Source organism: Canis lupus, chromosome 7, assembly GCF_048164855.1.
Source record: "Canis lupus baileyi chromosome 7, mCanLup2.hap1, whole genome shotgun sequence".
Lineage (NCBI taxonomy): Eukaryota > Metazoa > Chordata > Mammalia > Carnivora > Canidae > Canis > Canis lupus.
Genome location: NC_132844.1, coordinates 25,819,366 through 25,842,262, shown reverse-complemented (window position 1 = coordinate 25,842,262; position 22,897 = coordinate 25,819,366). Strand labels below are relative to the sequence as shown.

Sequence of the window (22,897 nt, the reverse complement as noted above, 5' to 3'; positions counted from 1 at the left end):
AATTGAATAAAAACCATTGGTCTTTTGTCCTGAAGAATATGCTAATTGCATGAACACTTGAGAATAACTAGTAAGCAGGTTTTAATGTCAGCTTTAAATAGAATATTGCCAAGGCTATGTAATGATTAAATGAAAAATCATGCATTTAGTTGTTTTCATAAGTCCCTTTTATTGGAGTTTGTGTACATTGTCACTTAGGCCTTAATGCAAATCTGTCCTTTATTAATGGTAGAAGTGTTTTTGGAAAAAGTTTTTTTTACTAACACAAAGGATATATAAAATGTGTAAGGTCTTTTATGCTGTGGATATTCTGATAGCTTCCTTGAGAAATAACTTTGCTCTTGGTTTAGATTTTGGGGGAAAATAATTTTGACTTAATTCTAGAAATACATTGTATTTATTTAAAATTTATAATTGATACAGTTCTTGAGATTCATCTTTAAAAATTAGAAATAAAAGAATTCAGCACTTTGTAATGTGATGTGAAATTTTTAAGATAAAACTCTTATTTTTCAAAAGTTTAGTATTATTTTTAGAGCCTGATAAGCTTGCTTTTAAAAATCTGTTGTAATTCTTTGGATGTTTATTTAATATTTATAGGTAGCTCATGAAAAGCTGATGGAGAATGGCAGCTGTGAATTGCATTTTTTAGCTACTCTAGCTCAAGAGACTGGGGTGTGGAAAAACCCGGTACTGTGCACTATTCTTTCCCAGGAACCATTGGATAAGGATAAAGGTAAATTTTCTAGAGAGAGAGAAAAAAAGAATCATTAGACTAGAAAAAATAAGTACTTAAAATTGTTTTGATAAATATAATTCATCTCAAGATTTCCCAAAGAAGGACCATTTAATAAATTTTAGCTGAGGTGCTTCAGGCCCTTCACCTTTATTTTATTTGGGGGAATATGTATTTGTAGGACATTACACAGTCGTAGAGTAACAGCAAAGCTAAAATTTTTCCCAACATCTTTTCAGTAGAGGAATTCCCTCTGCGACATCCTGACAGGTGGCAATCTCGCTTATATTTGGTAACTTACTTGACAGATGGGGAAGCAGAAGTAGGGTAGTTAAATGATTTTCCTCAAAATAGAGAAAGAAATTAAACCTGGAACTCTTCTCACTCTAAGATTAGTACTCTTTCTCAAACAGCTTATTGCTCCATCTTATTTTATTCCGTTTTGTTGTTGTATAAACTGGCAGATGTCCTGTTGGAAGTAGATGGCTAAATCACTAATAATATGTATAACACTTAATGTTCAGAGCTGAAAAATTGTACATACGATGAGGAAGAGCACAGTTATTGTCTTTGATACTTTCTTGAAATTATTTTTCAAGAACCTTTCCCAAGGTATTTAACTGAAGAAGTAAATAAACTTCTTCTGTTGTTTATTGCTGCTTTGCTTGTTGATTAATGGCAAACTTTAGGTACTTTGCTTTGTAATAGCAAATTATGAAGGCTCTGAGAAAGGAGTGTTAGGTCCATTGCTTGTGAACTCTTCTGGTACATTGATATTTACCAAAAGGCTTCCCAGCCAATCTCCAAACTTCTTTTCAAGATGGTTTTTTCTACCTGGCTCCCCCTTACCATTTCTCCATGCTTTCCTGATAGTCCTAGAAATGTTATCTGTTCCTTAATTTTCATAAGCAAACTATTTTTAGTACCTCCTCACATCGTGGATATCCACAGATTAGCTGCAGTATTCCCATGACCTTGGAGAAATGAGGAGTGGACTCTCATTATTTAAATTAGTAATAATAACAACATTAAAAGTTGAAAATCTTAGAATTTTTTGCCTTTGGCCTATTAGTTACATTCGCAGTATACTAATACCACTATGATTTTGTTCTTATAATCAAATTATACTTTCTAATCTATTCAGCTTTTGGAAATACTGGATGTAATATATTCATAATATCAGATTACATTGTATAATTCCTAACAGTGTGAAATGTGCTTTTATATTTATGATTTCATTTAACCTTCACAATGATCCTGTGAAAAAGGTAGGATCTTTATTATCCCTGTTTTACAGATGAGAAAATGGAGGCTCAGGAAGATTGGTTGTCTTTTCTATATCACATTGCCAGTGATATGAGGCAGAGCCAGGAATTGAAGTCAAGACCTCTCTCCTTTTTATATCATGCCTTGTTGCACCTTGCCTAATAAAATCATACCTAGCTTAAATAATTAACTCCTTTTTTCTGTTGTCAATTTCTGAAGAGCATTTTTGCCAAACTCACACATTACACTAAAACAGGAAAATGGAACCTTTACCTTAGCAGGATTTAAAATTTATTTTAAAAGAATATGTGCTCAGTTTCCTTACTTGCTTAAATGTGCCTAACATCATTTCTATTAACACTCTCTGCCCATCTCTGTGCTGCTTTATTTCTCATTCTTTGCCTGACATAGCTACTGGAGTAATTTGGACTATTCAGTCAAGACAAGTTTCTTACAATAGCAGTGGATTATAGGTAGCTAGACTTTAATAAAACTCAATGAAACAATCAGATGTTAAATGACAGAGATTTTGCAGCCATAATGACTACTTGGTCCTCTGTTACTTAGAATGTGTCTTTGATGAGAGTCATTTTATGGATAATCACATAACCTAGAAGTGTATGTTTGTTACCTCTATTGAAAAAGCTGAAGGAATTAACATTTTACACAAATGTTAATTTATTTATTTATTTACATTTTCAAACTTGATGGTTCAAAAGGATAGGGAATTTTTAGCTTTAAATATCCAGCTTCTTAGTTTAACTTATCTATAACAAGTTTGAAGAGAAGAATTAGGTCTTAGAGAATAATGAGTATATCTCAGTAGGCTATGCTTATTAGTTTGTTTATAGTGAAGCCTTTGGAGGTTTAATGTAATAATTGAAAGTAATCTACTTAATCCTGAATATTTTTTTTGATTGACTTAAGTTTGGACCCACTAAAACTCAGGTAAACCAAAAAATGCTCTTTGATTTGGGGGATTAAGGGTGGGTGGAAATGCTGATTTGATTTCAAGGTTTTAGCATCCTAGAATAAAGTAACTAGTAACTAAATCAACATAATTCAAGTAGGTGGCCTTTGAATATTACAGGAACTTTAAGCTTACATGTTACTTGTACCTTTCTTTGGTCATAATCTCAAGATTGGAAAGACAATGTTTATTTTTTTACTCAATTTTAATGCCCTTCTAAAATATCACTGATAAGTTGGCCTTTGCTTAAACACCAATTTATTTGCTAGAGAGTGCTTTGCTGTGTAGTTCAGTCTATTCTTAACCTGTGATTAGAAAATCTTGACTATGAAAATTGTGAAAACTGCATTCTTAGAATTCCATGTTTTGGATCTAGTGCTACTGCTAGAGCTATACCAAACAAAGTATAAATCCCTCTTTCATGCCATAGCAATTGAGATTTTTAAAGATTTTATTTTATTTTTTGAGATTTTAAAAGATTTTAAATCTACAATCATGATTCTGTTTTTTTAGTGCATTTTGTTCTCTTTAATATCTAATTCTCAGAACTTAACGTGTACCCTAAATATGATCTAATAAGCTTTGAGGTCATTGGTACTCTTGTATTTTTCATTCTAACAATTTATACTTGTAGTGTGACTTAAGATGACATTAAACTTTTCGGGTAGCCACATCATTCTCACAACTTGGTGCGATTACTAAAACCATACAAACATTTTAAGAAACAAGTGCTACCCTTAAATTATCAACTACATTTTTATACTTTGTCTTTTGGCACACGAAGCATTGCTTTTTTTTTTTTTCCCTGCTTAATTTCACTGTTAGATTCATTCTGTGTTTTGCAACTTTTCAATATTCTTTGCAGTCTTGATTTTGTTATTCAAGGTTTTTGTCCTTATCAGTTTCCTCTTATTAACATATATTCTGTTGGCATCCAGGTCCTTGAAAAATAACCATAAAATGGTCATGTCCAGAAGTCTAGCCCCAGGATACTTACAGAAACCTAGCCCCAGGATACTTACAGAAACCTTCCTTCTTGCCTTCAGTCCTTTAATCAATACTCTTTGATTATGGTTGTTTGATAAAATACACCTGTTTTTCCTTATGTCTTCTGCTCCACCATTCTCCTTTTTTGTATATAAGGATTTGATAAAAGACCATAACACCATAACAAGTATTTGGCTAGAATTCTCTTAAGTCATAGTGTTTAATACTGAGGTTAATATGACCTAATTCATTATTTTTAAAAATGAACTTTTAATTTTAGAATAGTTTTAGATTTACAAAAAAATTGTGAAGAGTTCCAATATACCCACTACCAGTTCTCCCTACTCTTCATATCTTACCTTAGTATGATACATTTGTCACAGTTAATAAACCAATATTAATACAGTGTTATTAACTAACTTCCATACTTTATTCAGATTTCCTTAGTTTTTATCTAATGTCCTTTTTCTGTTCCAGGATTCCATCCAGGATACCACATTACATTTAGTCGTCATGTCTTCTTAGGCTCCTCTTGGCTGTGACAATTTTTCAGACTTTCCTTGTTTTTGATGACCTTGACAGTTTTGAGGAATACTGGTCAGGTATTTTGTAGAATGTCCCTTAATTGGGAGTTGTCTGATGTTGCTCACATGATTAGAATTGGGCTTACGGATTTGGGGAGGAAGATAACAGAGGTAAAATGCCATTTTTACCACATCATATCAGGGGTACATACTGTCCGCATGACTTCTCACTATTGATGTTAACTTTGATGACCTGGCAGAGGTAGTATGTCAGGTTTCTCCATTTTAAAGTTACTCTTTTTCTCCTTTTCCATATGGTACTCTTTGGAAGGAAGTTGCTACATGCAGCCCACACTTAAGAGGTGGAAATTTAAGCCCTACCTCCTTGAGGGGGGAGTGTCTACACAGATTATTTGAAATTTATAGAGATTTGTCTTTTCCCCATTTATTCAGTCATTTACTTATATCAATATGGACTAATGGAAATTCATTTTACACTTTGGTCATAATCCAAAACTACTTTATTTACTTTGTTGCTCAAATTGTCCCAGCTTTGGCCATTGGGAACTCTCTGATTTAACTTTTGTATTCCTTTATACCCATCATTATGGGTTGTTTTTTATTTGGGTACTTTCTTGATTTTTGGCATTATAAAGTACTCTAGCTTATTTTACATATTTTCTGCCCTACTTCTAGAATCAAGAGCCTTTGTTCTTTTTTCTTGGAGACCAGTGTTAGAAACCAAGACCTGGTAATTGGGTGTGTTTATTGCTACTAAAGTGACATTGTTTCTAGGGTATCATTGCTTCTAGGAACACTCAACAGATAAAGCAAGAAAATATATGTAGGTATACTAATCTATGTATAGATACATCTATACATATTTCCATATATAACGAGCTGTATTTATGTAAAACTAAATATGAGCGTTCGTACTAATGTCTTTTAGTCTAATCCATACTGAAAGAATCATTCAAGTCTTCTCTTCTGGCTTATCTATAACCTCTCATTTCAACAGAGTGTTATATAATTGGAATCATGCAATAATATAGCCTGTTCAGACTGACCTAGTATCACTGGCCATCAGTCTTAGTATACATGTATAGTGGTTTCATAATTGATAACTTACACCTCTGTGGAAAACAACTTTATTGATTAGAATACAATGCTATGTACAATTTCTCTTGCCGTTTTTCTAATAGACTCTACTCATCCAGAGTTGGTTAGGTGAGCACTTTATTTCCCTGCCTCTTTCAGTGAAGTTCTTTCATAATATTTGTTAATACAGTGGGGTTTTTATTTGGGGGGGGGGGGGTTGGGGGTTTTTTTGTGTGTTTTTTTTGCCATATTCTTCATTTCATCTTGGGCTTCCCCAACCTCCTAAATAAAATTTGCATACTTTAAGATTCCTTCTTTGTGCTGTAAGGTTCTAGAGGTTTTGACAAATGCATAGTACCATGTATCCACCATTATAGTATCATACAGAATAGATTCACTGCCATAAAAAAAATCAACATCTTCACCTGTTGAACCCTTTCCTGAACACCTGATAACTACTGATTTATTTACCATCTCTATAGTTTTGCCTTTTCGAGACTGTCATATAATGATACAGCCTTTTGGTCTAGTTTCTTTTACTTGGCAGTATGCATTTAACATTTACCTAGGTCTTGAATACTTTAACAACTCATTTCTTTTTATTGCTGAATAGTATTCCATGATAATATATGTGGCACGCATGTACCAGTTTCTGTATCCATTTGCCTATTAAAAGACATCTTGGTTGCTACCATTTCTGTTTATGAATAAAACTACTATAAACATTTGTATGCAAGTTTTTGGGAGGACATAAGTTTCACAGGAGTTGAGTAAATACTAGGGGTAAGATTGTTAGATCATATGTAAGACTATGTTTTGCTTTGTAAAAAACTGCCAAACTGTTCTCTAAAGTGGCTATACCATTCTTCATTCTCACAGCGATGAATGAGAATTCATGTTGCTCTAGACCCTCATTGGTAATTGGGATTACCTATTTTGGGAATTGTAGCCATTCTAATAGGTGTGTAGTAATATCACATTTTTGTTTTAATTAGCATTTCTGTAATGATATAAGATACTGAACATTCTTTTCATATGCATATTTGCCATCTGTATATATTTGGTGAGGCATCCCTTTAGATTTTTGTTCCCTGTTTTTAAAATAAGTTTGTTTTCTTATTGTTAAATTTTAACAGTTCTTTGTATATTTTGGATATGAATCCTTTATCAGATACAAATTTTGCAAATACGTTCTTCTAGTCTGTGGTTCATCCTTTTCCTTAACAGTGTCTTTCACAGAGCAGAAAATTAAAATTTTAATGAAGTCCAACTTAGGAATTTTTTCTTTTGTGGGTCATGCCTTTGGTGTTTTATCTAAAAACTCATTACCACTATGTGAACTATACTGAAAAATATAAAATAAAATAATAAATAAAAATAGCAATACATACATACATATTCATTCATTACATAACCTAGAGTTCCATAGATTTCTTTCATAATTTCATTTCTCTCTTACAGTTCCACATTTTACATTTGGGTCTCTGATATATATTGAGATAATTTTGTGACAACTGTAACCTAATTTATGTTTATTGAATCTGTCTTGGCTCTGAATGCTCACATATCTTCTGAATGATCACAAGCCATGTTTTTAATATAATTAATTTTGAGACTTTTATTCAGGATTACATCTATTGCTCAGCCCCATTTTGAAAATTAGGTTTTCCCATCTATTTCCATTTGCTCCATTGTTCATTCTGCCCCTTTAAATCTAAAGCTTATTAATAAAACCACCATTAGAGGAATTCTCCTTTTTCTCCGTCAGGAGACAGAGATTATTTATTTGATTATTTATATCACACCCAAGGAACCGTCTTTTCTCCAGAAGATACCCACCTCTGCCGATTTGATTGTCCTCAATATTTTTGGTGAGCTCTAGGGGTCATCTTGGGTTCTAGCTTCAATAACATTTTGCATAGGTTAGAACCTAACAGTCATGATGCATGCATCCTTGGTCCTCAGCCTGTTTTCTGTTTTGTACATGATGTCATCTTACAATATAAACTTTGTGAGACCTTTCTATTACAATCACACTGAATTTCTTCACCCTTTTCCTTATACTTCTATATTGGGATAATTTGCAGTTGTACAATTCACATTTTTGTTAACTTACCCATCCTTTCTTGAATCTTAAGCCCTGCTGTCCTTTTTTCCACCCCGGAACCCTTTTTTTTTTCAAAGGAAATTTCTGAAGGCTAAGCTTTCCCACAGTACTTATAAATCTTTAAGAATTTTGTGAGAAAATAAATCTTTATTTCAGTAATAAACTTTGCATTTAAAAGCGAAGGTGGATAAGTTCTCTGGTTTATCACATGTTAGTTTACATAAGATGTAATATTTTGAAGGGAGGGGAGATAGAAGGTGAGAGCAGGTGATAACTCATTCTTTCCAGGTAAATAGGATGAGGTCAGATCTGATTGCATGCAGCTGCATTTACTTTCAGATGGTAAATCTCTAGTTACTATACTGATATTTTTTTGATACTTTTGGTATATTTTTTGTGTATGTATATGTAACTTTACGCGTCTATATAGAGAATGCCTGCTACTCCCCACCCCCCACTCCTTACCTCCCCCACCCCCACTTGTGCCCTTGCTCACTTTCTCTCTCTCTCTGTGTCAAATAAATAAATCTTAAAAAAAAATCACTTCTAAATTAGACTTTACTTACATATAACCCTTAAATTATCAGGATAGTGACTGGATAGAATTAAGCTGATAGAATTTAACTGTAGTAAGCCTGTGAAAGTGTTTGCTCCCATTTTACGCTGATGACATATTTGTATTTAACATTAATTATACTCTATTATATAATTAAATAAAAATATAGTGACCCCCAAATTTTCATTTTTACTAAAAATGATTTTAAAATAAAATACACTCAATAGTTTCTTAAAATATCTTGAAGCATTCTGTTTTAATGGGTCTGTTTTATAATAATTTATATATATATATATAAATATGTCAACTTAATTTTTCTTTTTTTAGATTTTATTTATTTATTCATGAGAGACACAGAGAGAGGCACAGACATAGGCAGAAGGAGAAGCAGCAGGCTCCTCATGGAGAGCCTGATGTGGGGACTCAGTCCCAGGACTCCGGGACCATGCCCCGAACCAAAGGCAGACACTCAACCACTGAGCCATCCAGGCACCCCATGTCAACTTAATTAATGCAAAACTCATAGTGAAATTTTAATTCACACAAAAATTTTAGGTTCACCTATGGTATGGATTTTTTTTTTTTTTTTTGGTCTTTTAAAAATTCTGTTTCACAGCAGTCAAGTCAGAAAATCTGTTATCATAAAGTTTTACCATAATCAGGTAATGACCATAAAGTTTCAGATTTAACGAAAAAGGAAGCAACATGATTTAAGACATTCTGAAATCTTTTAAGTAAAAGATTCTGTTTGTTATAAATGTAATGTATTCCCTCAAGAAAGGGTGAGGGATAGGGCAAAGATTAAGACTATCTCTAATTGGTAATTGGACACGAAATATAGATTCTAATGGTAATTTGGACACGATATATAGATTCCTAGAGGAGTGGTTCTCAATCCTGGCTACGCTTAAATCACCTATAGAGTTTTAGGCATTTCAAGGCTGGAGGTCTACCTCAGACCAGAGTCTCTGGGTCTCAGCCCCAGGCATTAATACTTTTAAGAAGATCAACCTAATTGTACAACCATAGTTAAGAACCGCTTATCTACAGCTTGAGGTATTCTATTTTTATTAAATTTCTAAATATGAAATTTTTGTGATTAACAGTGCTGCAGTGATTTTTGATTGTGGTAAAAAACATACCATTTTTTTTAAAAGATTTCATTTATTTATTCATGAGAGACAGAGAGAGAGAGAGGCAGAGATAGGCAGAGGGAGAAGCAGGCTCCATGCAGGAAGCCTGACATGGGACTCGATCCCAGAACTCCAGGATCACACCGTGGACTGAAGGCGGCGCTAAACCATTGAGAGCCACCCGGGCTGCCCAACACATACCATTTTTAAGTGTAAAAGTTCAGTAGTGTTAAATATATTAATATCGTTGTAAAATGTATCTCCAGAACTTTTCATTTTGCAAAATTAAAATTCTGTAACAGTTTTTTAAAAAATTTTATTTATTTGAGAGAGAGAGAGAGTGCACACACAAACAGTAGAAAGGGCAGAGGGACAGGGACCAGTAGATGTCCCGCTGAACATGGAGCCTGACACAGTGCTCAGTCCCAAGACCCTCAGATTATGACCTGAGCTGAAGTTAGATGCTTGACTAAGCTGCCTAGTCTCTCCAACATTTTTTAAAATTCTGTAACAATTTAGTTTCAACTCCTTCTACCTCAAGTCTCTCAGCCCCTGGTTAACCACCATTTTACTTTTGGTTTCTATGACTTTGATTACTTTAGTTACTTTTTAAAAAAAATTTTTTTTTATTATTTATTTATGATAGTCATACAGAGAGAGAGAGGCAAAGACATAGGCAGAGGGAGAAGCAGGCTCCATGTACCGGGAGCCTGACGTGGGATTCGATCCCGGGTCTCCAGGATCGCGCCCTGGGCCAAAGGCAGGCGCCAAACTGCTGCGCCACCCAGGGATCCCTACTTTAGTTACTTTTATAAGTAGGATTATATTGTATTTACCTTTTTGTGACTGGCTTATTTCACTTAGCATAATGTTCTTATTGTCAAGGATCATCCATATTATAGCATATCCCAGGATTTCCTTTTTGAGAGTGAATAATATTCCATTGCATGGATATACCACATTTATTTTATGTATTTATCTGTTGGTGGACGTTGGGATTGCTTCTACTTCTTGGCTCTTGTAGGTAGTACTGTCATGAACCTGAGGGTGCATGTGTATCACTTGAGGACCCTCCTTTCAGTTCTTTTATGTACATAACCCAGACGTGGATGAATCATATGGTAGATAGTTCTATTTTTCACTTTTTGAAGAGCTTCCAGATTGTTTTCCATAGAAGTTGTACCATTTTACAGTCCCATGAACAGTGCACAAAGCTTCCAGTTTCTCCACATCCTCACCAGCACTTCTTTTCTGGGTTTGTTAGCATTTGTTTTGTTTGTTTGTAATAACTATTCTAATGGATATGAAGTAATATCTCATTGTTTTGATTTCATTTCTATGATGATTAGTTTGGTGTCTTTTCATGTGTTAAATATACATCATCTTTGGAGAAATGTCTGTTAAAATCCTTTGTCTAACTCTTTAATAGGACTATTTGATTTCTTATTGTTGAGCTGTAAGTATTCTTTTTTTTTGTAAGTATTCTTTATGTAGATATTAACCCCTCATCAGGTATATGATTTGCACATATTTTTTCCCATTATGTAGGTTGCCTTTTCACTCTGTTGGTTCTGTCGTTTGATGCATAAAAATTAGGTTTGATGTAGTTCCAGTTGTCTGTTTTTGTTTTTATTGTCTATCTTGATGTCATCCAATAAATTCTTGCCAATTCCAGTGTCTTCAAGCTTATCTCCTTTGTTTTCTTCTAGGAGTTTTATAGTTTTGGGTCTTAAATTTAGATCTTTAATCCATTTTGAGTTGAATTTTTATATGGTATACGGTGAATGTCCAACTTCATTCTTTTGCATGTGAATGTGAGTTTTTCAAGCACCATTTGTTGAAGAGACTGTCCATTTCTCATTGAGTGATTTTTGGCATTCTTGTCGAAGATCATATGACCATATATGTGAAGATTTATTTCTGGCCTTTATGCTCTGTTGCATTGCCTATGTCTGTCTATATGCTAGTACCACTATGTTTTGATTACTGTAGCTTTATATATATTATTTTGAAGTAAGGAAGTGGGACATGGGACACCTCAAACTTTGTTCTTTTTCAAAATTGTTTTGCCTATCAGGAGTTCCTTGAGATTTAATATGAATTTTAGGATAAATTTTTCTTCTTAGTTTCCTTTTCAGGTTGTTCATTGTTAGTGTATAAAAATTGACCTTATTTTTATATTTTGATTATTGTATCCTGTAACTTTGCTAAAGTCATTTATTCTAATAGTTTTTTTGTGGAATTTTTAGGGTTTCCTACAAATAAGGTCATATCCTTTGCCGTCAGATTATTTGACTACTTCTTTTCCAATTTGGATGCATTTTCTTTCTTGCCCAAATGCTGAATTGTTTTTAAAAGGAAATACAAATTGTATTTTTAAAAAAGGAATAGTTGGTGGAGATTCAGGTAGGCCATGGTAAAAATTTTAGAATTTACTCTTTGAAGGCAAAGGGAAAGCATTGGAGGATTTTAACTTAGGAGAAGACAATCAAGTCTGTTGTACTTAAAAAAAAAAAAAGAAAGAAAGAAAGTGGGTCTTAGTAGAAATGTGATGGTATAAGAGTGGATGCAGATGACTAGCAGAATGCTACAAAGTGGAGGAGTGGGTGAATGAATGGCAGGAGTAGAGACGGAAAAAAGTGAATGGGTTGGAGTATTTAGGCAATAAGCAGTGACAAAATTAGGTGGTGTGTTGAATGTGTGTGTGAGAAGGAAGCACGAGAGGGCATTTTTAAGGAAACTGTTAGGTTCTTTGCTTGAGCACAACTAAGTAAATTGAGGTAACATACTGTGGGATAGAGATTTCTGTATGCAATTTCAGATGCTTGTTAGAGATGTTGTCTATACCTTGCCCAGTAAATAAGTTGACTCCACTTTGAGGGAAATCTAGGACCTAGTTAGCCTAAGCTTTGGTATATAGGATGCTCATTTAATATTTGTGTAATGATTGATCACAAAAATTCAACTTATATATTGTAAATATTTAATTATCTTTAATGTGGAAACTAGTATTTTTTAAAATTATGTAAGTGGCATTCTATGAAGAGAAGCCATTCTTTCTTAATTGAACTGACTACATATTGATTTACATTGTGATATTATGTCATCCAGCTTTCTTGTTAGGCTCGAAGGTAGTAAAAGCTGCTTTTCTGTTCAAGTCCATAAATATAGAGAGAGTAGATTAAAAAGCTACACACAAGTAAAATTCAAGATATTTTTATTTTTCTGGGATGGGAGTGGGAAAAGCAAGGTGTAGAGCATGAGATGTGATGTGACTAGCTACTCAAGGATATTATAATGCTATAAGAAAAAAACATGTTCTAGATAGGAGAGCAGTAAAAAGATATAAAGGGATCAGAAGTGGAAGGCAATGCAGGAGAAATGGAAAAAGCTAGGGGAGAGGTTCAGCAGGTTCTGAATTGAGTATTAAAATATAATTACTTTTGATCCATGTGAATCCTGAGCTTCAGAATGCATGATTATTTTCCTTTAAAATAATGCTACTTCATAGCTCATTACTGCTATGAAGTGCCAATCTAATTAGAAGTAGTCACATTTACTGTGAATTTGGTTTTCTTATCCTACCACTATATTAAGCTGGAAGTCAGAAGACACATTATTCTGGTCCTGGTTCTGTCATTAACTGGCTTTATGATCCTAGGAAGTTACTTACTTTCTGTGAGCCTCAGTTTACTCATCTGCCAAATGATGGAGCTGGACAAAATTATCTGTAAAGTCCCTTCTGCTCTAATAGTCTATATTTCTTTGGAATCAATTTTGCACTAAGTGTGGCAGTGGTTTCCCATCATTAAAAAAGAAAAAATATCTATGTTTTTGAAATCTTATGTTAACATATATTCTATATATTGAATTAGCTCAAAAATTATATTGCACAATTTGTCATTCTAATTTATGTGTTGCTATTTAAGATTTTTAGGTACTATTTCATGTTCTATTCAGTGTCATCAGTTTTACTAAATACTTTTGCCACCTTTAAATAATATCTTTGCCACAATCCTCAGAATTTGTTGATTATAAGTTTTAGTGGGAGTATTTTAAATAATTCTCAGACTTTGTATTGCTGGATTTTTCCTTTAAAGAGAATTATTGTATTACGAAACTAAAGGTGTTTTTTAAGTCTATGACCTATTTATAGCCAGAACTTTAACTTTTTTATTTTTACGTTTATTTAGAATCTTTACTGATTTTTGGTTTGGCAGTAAACTAAATGGTGAAAGATATTTGCAATATAATTTTCCCAGTGGGATCGTGTGATACTAAAAACAATAATAAAAGTAATGTCCTGTATATGTAAGATTAGAGGCAACACAGAGTTATGCATTTAATTTTATTTATCTGTGCTCAATCTTTATACTTTTTGATTTAGTTTAATATGGCAGAGGGTAGAATAGAATGAAGAGTGACAGGTACAAAGGTGTAGAAAAGGATGGAATTTGGGATCCTGTGTCAAATTATACACTCATGGTTTTAATACTGAGGAGCCATGGTTATACTATCTCATAGAAGAATCTCTTCACCATGGAATACAGTGCAGTTAGATCCAAAAAATAAAAGTACAAGAAGGTAGTAAAGGCTATTTAAAGAAGGAAGAACATCTCTCATTCTCCATCTTTTAATCCACAAATTACTTGCTAGACATGTTTTCCAGTTTGTTCATAAGTAGACAAATTCTGTGTTTTATTTAGAGTATTTAAAAATTATATTACTAAAAGCCTTCCAAAGGTTTCAGGCTAGCCATCACCAAGTAAATTTTTAAACATTTCTCATTCTGGTACAGAAAACAGAAGTTTAAATTTGCACTTGTTAAAACTTAAACTCCTTCACAAATACAAAAAATAAAAATTCTTATTTGTAGTTGATCAAACAAGTAGTAGGAAATTCAAAGAGTTGAACAGACTAGACATGTATTATGTGTAAGTGGGTCTTAAGCAAATGTTGAGGTTTATCAGTTCCTGTTTTAAAAATTTCAAACCTGCAGAAGTTTCATCAGACTTTCTTGAACCTATTTATTTTCTGTAGATAATTAATTTGTTCTAAAACACCTATTAAAGCAAAATAGACTTCACTTTTGTAACATGAAAAATACATCATCAGTATTGAACACAATATTAGTTGAGTCTCATCTTCTAAAATACCCATTCTTTTGTGATTACCCATGTAAGTGTGTAATGCCCCAGTACAGCAGATTTGCAGGGATACTAATGTCTGATATTCAAGAATAAATGCTGTAGGGAAAAGAATTAGTGTAATTTTAGTAGCATGGGCTATTAGAAATCAATGCAAAAATATTTTTATCATATAAAAGTTAATTCACCTCAATCTAAGTGGGTAAAAATATCTAATGCACCTTTTAAAAGTTAGCAGTATAAACTCCTTTTGCTTTATAAAGTCAAGTATTTTATAATAGCATGACAGTAATAGAAAATCACAAAGAAAAAAGTATTATTAGTTCCTGTGCTTTAAAAAAGATATTCCTTTTAAGTATTTGTATTGCAAATGAATTATTACCAAATGTTAATAATCTATTATGTCTTGTTTTTTAAAGTGAATGAATTTTTAGCTTTTGAGGGTCCCATCTTGTTGGATATGAGAATTAAACATCTAATCAAAACCAATCAGTTAAGTCAAGCAACTGCTCTAGCAAAGCTGTGTTCTGACCATCCAGAGATTGGTACAAAAGGTAGTTTTAAGCAAACTTACCTTGTTTGTCTTTGTACATCATCACCAAATGAAAAGTTAATCGAAGAGGTGAGTATGTTTTCTTTTGTTAGTAATTATTTTTAAAAGTGAAGAAATTAATTTTCAATTAGATTAGAATGTCTTTGACGACTCTTTCTCTTAGATAGTGAGGGACTGTTGTCAATCTTAAATTTTAGTATGCTCTTGGGTAGTGATTCTAAGAAGCTTTCAAAGTTATATGTAAACTGATTTCACCTAGCTTCTGTTTTAAATTGAATCTTTTTCCTGCTGTGGTTAAATTATGGGAAGATGGGAGTAGCTTAACAATTAAGTAGGGTATTTTTATTTGTTAGCAATTGGGCCTTACCTTTCATTTTACCTGACTTCAAGATACTTGTAGATCTTTCTAACTGGCTAATTTAAGTAACTAGAATTTATATGACTTCCTCCTAAAAATATGTTCTCTGTTTATACACATGCATAATGTGCTCAAAAACATATATTCCTAGGGAGCAGTCATATATATAGATAAGTATATATATTAAGATCAAAATTTTATTTGCATATTTAATATAAAACTTTATTTCCTCTGTGAGACATAATTTTTTTTAACTTTTAGTTTGGCATAAAGCATAGTATTTATGTATTTGTTTTATACTACAGAATTCTGAGATAGAATCATGGTCCAAATGGGAATTTGCATTTTGAAGGACTCATAATTCCAAAATGAAGTTGGAGACAGAGTAGGAAAATTAAAAGTTGTTGATCAAGAAACAGGGAATATGCATTTAAATAATTTAGGTAAAACTGTAATGTGTTGAACAGCGTTGATTGAGCATTTAATGCGTACAAGTGTCTTGTATCTCTAATTTAACTATCTTTCAACTCCAGAGCAATAGAGAGAGGAGAAGAAAATGACTATAGATAAACTTAAAGATGTGTAATGGGAAGAGTTGAGATACAAAGCTCTGACAATTAACAGAGCTTGCAGTCAGCTGAGTAGACAGATACAGACAGCTGAATGCCCACATGAGGTTAGAGGTTGTAATTATAGTATTAATTGTGTGATTTTTAAAATTTATTTATTATTTATTTGAGAATAGAAAAAGAGGAGGAAGATGGTAGGTAGGCTTGGACCAGGATTAGAAATAAGTTATTGTGGATGGTGAAGATAATGAGGGTTCTGGGAAGAGTGATGTCTGGGAATTTTTAGGCTAGGTAGAATAGAGCCCAAGGCTGTAGCCTAAGAAATTATATCATTAGTTTGGACATTGGCTAAATCAGAGGGTGTTTTTTTTTTTTTTTCCTTTATTTCTCTTTTATCTCAGATAATTGGCAATTTAGTCTTTGTATATCAGAGCAAAATAGGAGATTGAAGTTTTCTTATTAGTTCAGAATAGCTATGTAGACAGTTAAATTGGCAGACATAAAGTTTCTTGAGATAGCTTTTGAAATGTTTTTGACAATTTTTCTAAAATTCCTAAATTATTGTGTTACTCCCACATCTTAGATATTTTTCAGCTCCTTAGTAAAGCTTTAATCATCAGTTCATTCCTTTCCCTTATGTCAATCTGTCCGTCCATCCTCCCTTTGGCAGTTTTTTATTAAGTGAATGATGTGTGCTATCTAAGCACTGGGGGGGGGGCGGGGGGTTAAATGTGAGTTAAGGCATAAGTCTTGGCCTAAAGAAGCCTGACTTCTAATAGGAAACTATCTAAACGTTGGATCACTAGATTAGCTCTGAAGTCCCTGTTTGAAGTTTGAAGACTGTGAATTTGTAGTAGTATCTAGGAAAACAAAGTGAGCAGTGTCCTAGTATCTTATAAATCCAGTATTTTATTGGTTGTGTCATTAAAGTAAACATAGAATTTAAAAAGTAAAATCCTCTTACTCTGTAACCATTACTTATCCATTTAATACTCCCCCAAGTAATCATTCAGTTTGAAATTTGATATATAACCTTTCTGATATTTTTCTATGCTTCAAACATACATATATACACCCTGACTGCTGGTCACTTTTCTCCCATTTATTATGAACATCTTTTCATATCATTCCATATAAATCAACTCATTCTTTCTCATGGCTGCATAATTCCATAGTATGGATTTGTAATATCTTTAATCAGACTAGGGGACATTTAAATGGTTTCCTTATATATACATCCTTTTATTCTTGTCAGGGATACACTGCTAATAGGGCAAATTTCTGGAAGCAGAATTGCTGGATCAAGGAGTCTACACATTTTAAATTAATAGATAGGGCCATACTACTATCCAAAAAAGATAGATTATGCCAATTTATACTCCCATAAACAATATATGAAATTTCATCTTTCCTAATACTGGAGATTATTTGCTTAAATTTTTGATAGCCTGAGAGTTAAAAAAAAAATAGCTCATGATTTCATTTTGTTTCCTTAGTATGAGAAGTTTACCACTTAAGTTCTTTTTTATTTTTTTTTAAAGATTTTAAAGATTTTACTTCTTTATGTGAGAGAGAAAAGGCATGAGCAGGGGGAGGGGCAGAGGAAGAAGCAGGTTCTCCTCTGAGCAGGGAGCCTGATGCAGGGCTCAGTCCCAGGACCTGGGATCATGACCCAGGCTGAAGGCAGATGCTTAACTTGCTGAGCTACCCACACGCCCCAAGATTTATTTATTTATTTATGAGAGAGAGAGCATGCCTGCCCATGAGAGAGCTAGTAGGGGGAGGAACAGAAGGAGAGAATCTTTCAAGCAGACTCCCTGCTGAGCACAGAGCCCACAGGGGAACTCCAGGGGGGCTGGATCCCAGGACCCATGAAATTATAACCTGAGTCAAAACTCAGAGTTGGACAGTCAAACAACTGAGACACACAGGATCCTCTAAGTTTCTTTTTAGATGGAACTCAATTTTATGTGATTAGAGCCAATACATTTTATTTTTTAAAAGATTTTATTTGTTTATTTGAGAGAGAAAGAGCATGAGTGGAGGGGATGGGACAGAGGAGAAGCAGCCTTCTCCCTGAGCAGGGACCTTGATGCAGGGCTCAGTCCCAGGACCCAGAGATCATGACCTGAGCCAAAGGCAGATGCTTAACCAACTGAGCCACCCAGGCAGCCCCCTAAATACATTTTAAAAGTATACTTGGCAGTCATACATAAAATCCTGATGAAGTGCTCTATATTTTTTTAACACCTGGCATAAAAAGCCATTTTATTTTTTTATTATTTATTATTTTTTTGGAATTTTTTTAAAGGTTTTATTTATTTACTCATGAGAGATACACAGAGAGAGAGAGACACAGGTAGAGGGAGAAGCAGGCTCCACGCAAGGAGCCCGATGTGGGACTCGATCCCGGGACTCCAGGATCATGCCCTGGACTGAAGGTGGTGCTAAACCGCTGAGCCACCTGGGCTGCCCTAAAAAGCCATTTTAAAGCTTAAAATGATTTTTCTGCTTTACAGAGGGAGTTAGCATAATATGCTTTAACAGATCATTCTGATTTCAAAAATTTATTCACAGTTCTAAATTTTCTGGTATTTAAATTTTTGCTGGTTTTTCAAAGCAATAGAGAAAAGATGTTTACGATAGATGGTCACTATTTAGCTAAATACTGGTAATTCCTACTTTATGCTGCCTTGGATTTTAAAAAAATAATTCTTGTTTATTGATACTTATATTTGACTTGTATTTCACTTTTATGGTTTGAATTCAGCCATCCATTAGTTTAATTATGTTTTTATTTTCCCTGCCATTATTTTTAGTGTCCTATTTTTTTCGAGAGGACCATCTAGTGGCAAACCAGGGAAATGAAGGCTATGAAATACACACTGAAAAGTATTTTCCTAGTATACCTATAATAAAAAGTGAGATTTTCTGTATTATTGAATATGACAAATGTTTCAGTTGATATGTTGTATATATGTGAAATATGGAGAGGTTATTTTACACACAAATATATATTTCCAGTTACTAAGTGTAAGCTAATAATGTAGGTAATGTCATTGGGAAAATAAATTTCCTCATAGGTAATGTATGCATTTTACATCATTTGAGCATTCAAGAAGAGTGGCTTAGGTTTTAGAAGAACAACAAACGACCAGATTCAAAACAAATCAGACTTTCAGGATATAAGATTTTTTATTGGGGATCCCTGGGTGGCTCAGCGGTTTCGCGCCTGCCTTTGGCCCAGGGCGTGATCCTGGAGTCCCGGGAGTCCCGCGTCGGGCTCCCGGCATGGAGCCTGCTTCTCCCTCTGCCTGTGTCTCTGCCTCTCTCTCTCTCTCTCTCTCTCTCTCTCTCTCTCTCTCTCTATGTCTATCATGAATACAGTTTTTAAAAAATCTTTAAAAAAACATTTTTTATTAAACCTGAACATGTAAACAATCAATATTTAGCAGTAAAGGGCCTCATTCTAGAAAGAGCACAGACTTGGAAGCTCCACTTGGGTTGAAATCTTAACTGCCACTAATTAAGCATGTGTCTTTGATCAAGAACTTAACCTCTTTGAACCTTATGTCTAAAAAGTTAATAGTATCTACCAGGCCAGCTATTTTGCTGGTTAGCAATGCTATTTCTGAAGAAGCTGGGACTAATAAATAAGTAGTAGCTGCTATGACAGTTATGATCAACATGAAAAAATAAAACTTAATGGGTTGACTTCTAAAAAGATTTGCGTGTGTGTACCAGGGTATCTGTTTAAAGTTAACACAGCTTGCATTAAAGATAATATGATGAAATGGAAAGCATGAGTCTTTAATGTCAGTTAGACAAAATTTGATTTATAGCTCTACCACTTAATTAACTATTGCAACTTGGGCAAATCACATAATTTCTTTGAGCCCCATATTCATTGTATATAAAATGTTAATGATTATACCTACCTAGGAGAAAATTTATGATTAAATAATAAAATATAGTCTGATAAAGTAATGTAGTTATTTGAAAATATTTATTGTATAATTATATATTGTTCAGCCCTTTTTTTGTTTGTTTAAATGGGGTCGCTTATAGATAAAGATTTGTTAGAAAGTGATGGAGTAGTAGTGGAAAGAGCACTGCACCAGGGAGTTCCAGGACTCAGATTTCAGTCTTAACTCTGCCACTAACTTCATCATTCCTGTGAGGAATCATTGTTAAACGCACAGACTCAGAGTTGGGTCTTTTCTTGTTTTAGAGTTTTCTAGCTCAACTTAATGTATACAATGAAACCTCTGAATCTATCCTCATGCAGCCTTTATCCTCCTCAAAGATCAACCTTAAGATTATCCTCATTTAAACACTTTTTTAATATTTTATTTATTTATTCATGAGAGACACTGAGAGGCAGAGAAACAGGCAGAGGGAGAAGCAGGGTCCCTGCAAGGAGCCCCATGTGGGACTTGATCCCAGGACCCAGGATAACCACCTGAGCTGAAGGCAGATGCCCAACCACTGAGCCACCCAAGTACCCCTCATTTAGACACTTGTTCAGTCCTAAACACATTACCTTTTAAACATACACTTTTCCTGTACTCAAAAGTTGATCAGGCGAGACAGAAGATCAACAAGGAGGAGGGGTATGGTTATCTCTTTAGTACTTGGGTGCCAATGGTCTGTATTGGTCTTCAATTTTTTTTTTGCCATTTGTCAGTTATACCATGTTGGAATTAATCTTTTTATTTTGTGGAACACCAGTGATTTGTGATCCTATGTTTGCCGTATCTTTGTATTACAGCAAATGCTTGTAGAGATCTGTTTACGTAGTAAATCATTGTATTGTGGTAGTAAATTTTAATTTTTCCAAAAATAAGCAATAGATGTAAGTGTGTAATTAAATGAAGAAGTTGCCTTCATCTAGGTTATACTTATGCATGCATGACTGTTGACAGGCTTTGAGATGGAATGAATTTGTATGAAAAGAAAAATAATGGAGATTTATAGAACACTGAGGTGAGCTTAATTTAAAGGTGGTATAAACTGCATAAAATGTTTCATAGTATACTTTTTTCCCTCAGATGAATAGACACTTTATTAGTCTATATTCAATAGACTTGTCTGTGTCTTTCTGCTGATTCTAATGCTTTTTAAATTACCAGTTAAAAGGGGGATAAGTACAACTTTTCTTTTTCAGTATCATAGACCTGATTAATGGGTAGAGGGTGCTTATAATTAACCTTAGCTATTTCATATAAATATTTGTAAAGTTCATGAAAATAGTTGGTTCTCTGACTTGAAGAAAGATTACTTCTTCACTGTAGCCCAGTAATCACAAAGTATGAATTGATAGTATGAGTTAATGAGGTTTTACTGATAAAAATGATCTGTAAATATCCAGTGAAGATTTTTAAGTATATTATTATATATCTTAATAATAAAACCATTTTATGGCATATTTTCTATATCCTTTTTTCTGTAGATTTCAGAAGTTGATTGCAAAGATGCACTAGAAATGATCTGTAACTTAGAATCTGAGGGTGATGAAAAAAGTGCTCTTGTCTTATGTACTGCATTTTTATCACGTCAGCTCCAACAAGGAGATATGTACTGTGCTTGGTGAGTTGGTTTTATTTTGTAAAGAAAAGCTTGTTAAATAAGAATACCAGCGAGGTTGTGAGAATTCAGAGAGCTTAAGAACATATTTTTTAATCTTTCAAAGTCTTAAAGCAAAAAGCTTATTTTCGGTTATTAAATACTGTGCAAACTGATTATCGTTCATGTTATAACTTTAAATTTTTTTATATTAAGGACCACACAACTTCTTAGTATAACAGTAATCACTGTGTGATTAATAATGATCAGGAAATTTTTAGATGTTAGAAGATGAAAGAAAGGTTTATTTTGTCTAATGCCACAATTTTTTCAGATGTGTTTCAGTCTGTGATTGAATGTGTATGTATTTTCCTCTGCATATTACACACTTTTAACTGTATAATTAGCTGCTAGTGATTTATGTATGGAAATAGAGTTCATTTTACATCTGTGAGATAGTCTACTTCACTAACTTCTTGAGTACACATTTCTTTATATGGTACATTTTCAAGTGTGCAAAGCCTGTTATATATGTATAATCTTTGGAGCATACAACTAATAGAGATATTGGCCTCAACTGACTCAAAAAATCTTAAGATTAGTTGTAAATCAATGTGTTAGCTAAAACTGACCTTTTATCTGGTCATTGAACAGCATTATTAGTCTTCAGTGTTGTGTTAGTGATACTGGAAACAAAATTTAGTTTACAGTTTTCTGACACTTAAGGATTTCTATGAAATGACACATGACATACAAATGCCATGAATATAGGACAGTCAAGCTAAATAAATGTGCAATTAAAGAAGAATAAAGTTCATAATTATAAAGGTTTTCTGAGCAGTTGAGTGTTTTGTTACGAAGGGAAAATCGTATCTGCAGTACAGAGAGTATGTAAAAGGTGGGTATAAGGATTCTGAAGGGAAAATAAGAAACATGCATTTACTGAGGAGAAGTAGATTTTCCATGTAATATAAATATTAGAAGTGACTAAAAATTAACTCATATTGCTTTTTAAGAAAAGCAGCAAAGTCCGGATTTCATATCAAGAAAGGCAATCTATTATAAGCCTTTAAATAGGAGGACAAAATAGAAATTTATCTTTAAGAAGTGCTGTTTAATACAAGTACTTGAGAACGGATTGGGGTCTGAACAGTGAGACAGTTGGGGGAAAAAAGTGGTAGGACAGAGTTGAGCTAGGAAAGTCAACTAGAAAACCAATTAACAGTCCAACTGGGAAGTTATGAAGGCTTCCTTATGGATATGGGATGGGGTGAAAAAAATGTTAAAGATAACAGTCTTTAGGATAGTAGAAAGCAGAGTTCGATAGG

At 33.5% G+C, this 22,897-nt stretch overlaps 1 protein-coding gene across 5 annotated transcripts in view; it reads left to right on the top strand.

Annotated features, from left to right (window-relative positions):
- The window catches only part of ZNF292 (zinc finger protein 292), a 100,959-nt gene that overhangs the window by 59,652 nt on the left and 18,410 nt on the right, over positions 1-22,897 (top strand). For 4 of the 5 annotated variants that reach the window (XM_072832140.1, XM_072832139.1, XM_072832138.1 and 1 more), the window contains 3 exons: positions 601-736; positions 14,944-15,146; positions 21,457-21,593. In XM_072832140.1, coding sequence (XP_072688241.1) covers positions 601-736; positions 14,944-15,146; positions 21,457-21,593 — 476 coding nt within the window. Of the gene's footprint in view, positions 1-600; positions 737-4,461; positions 4,562-14,943; positions 15,147-21,456; positions 21,594-22,897 lie in introns of those variants that run through there. The other variant, XM_072832142.1, reaches the window with a different exon arrangement.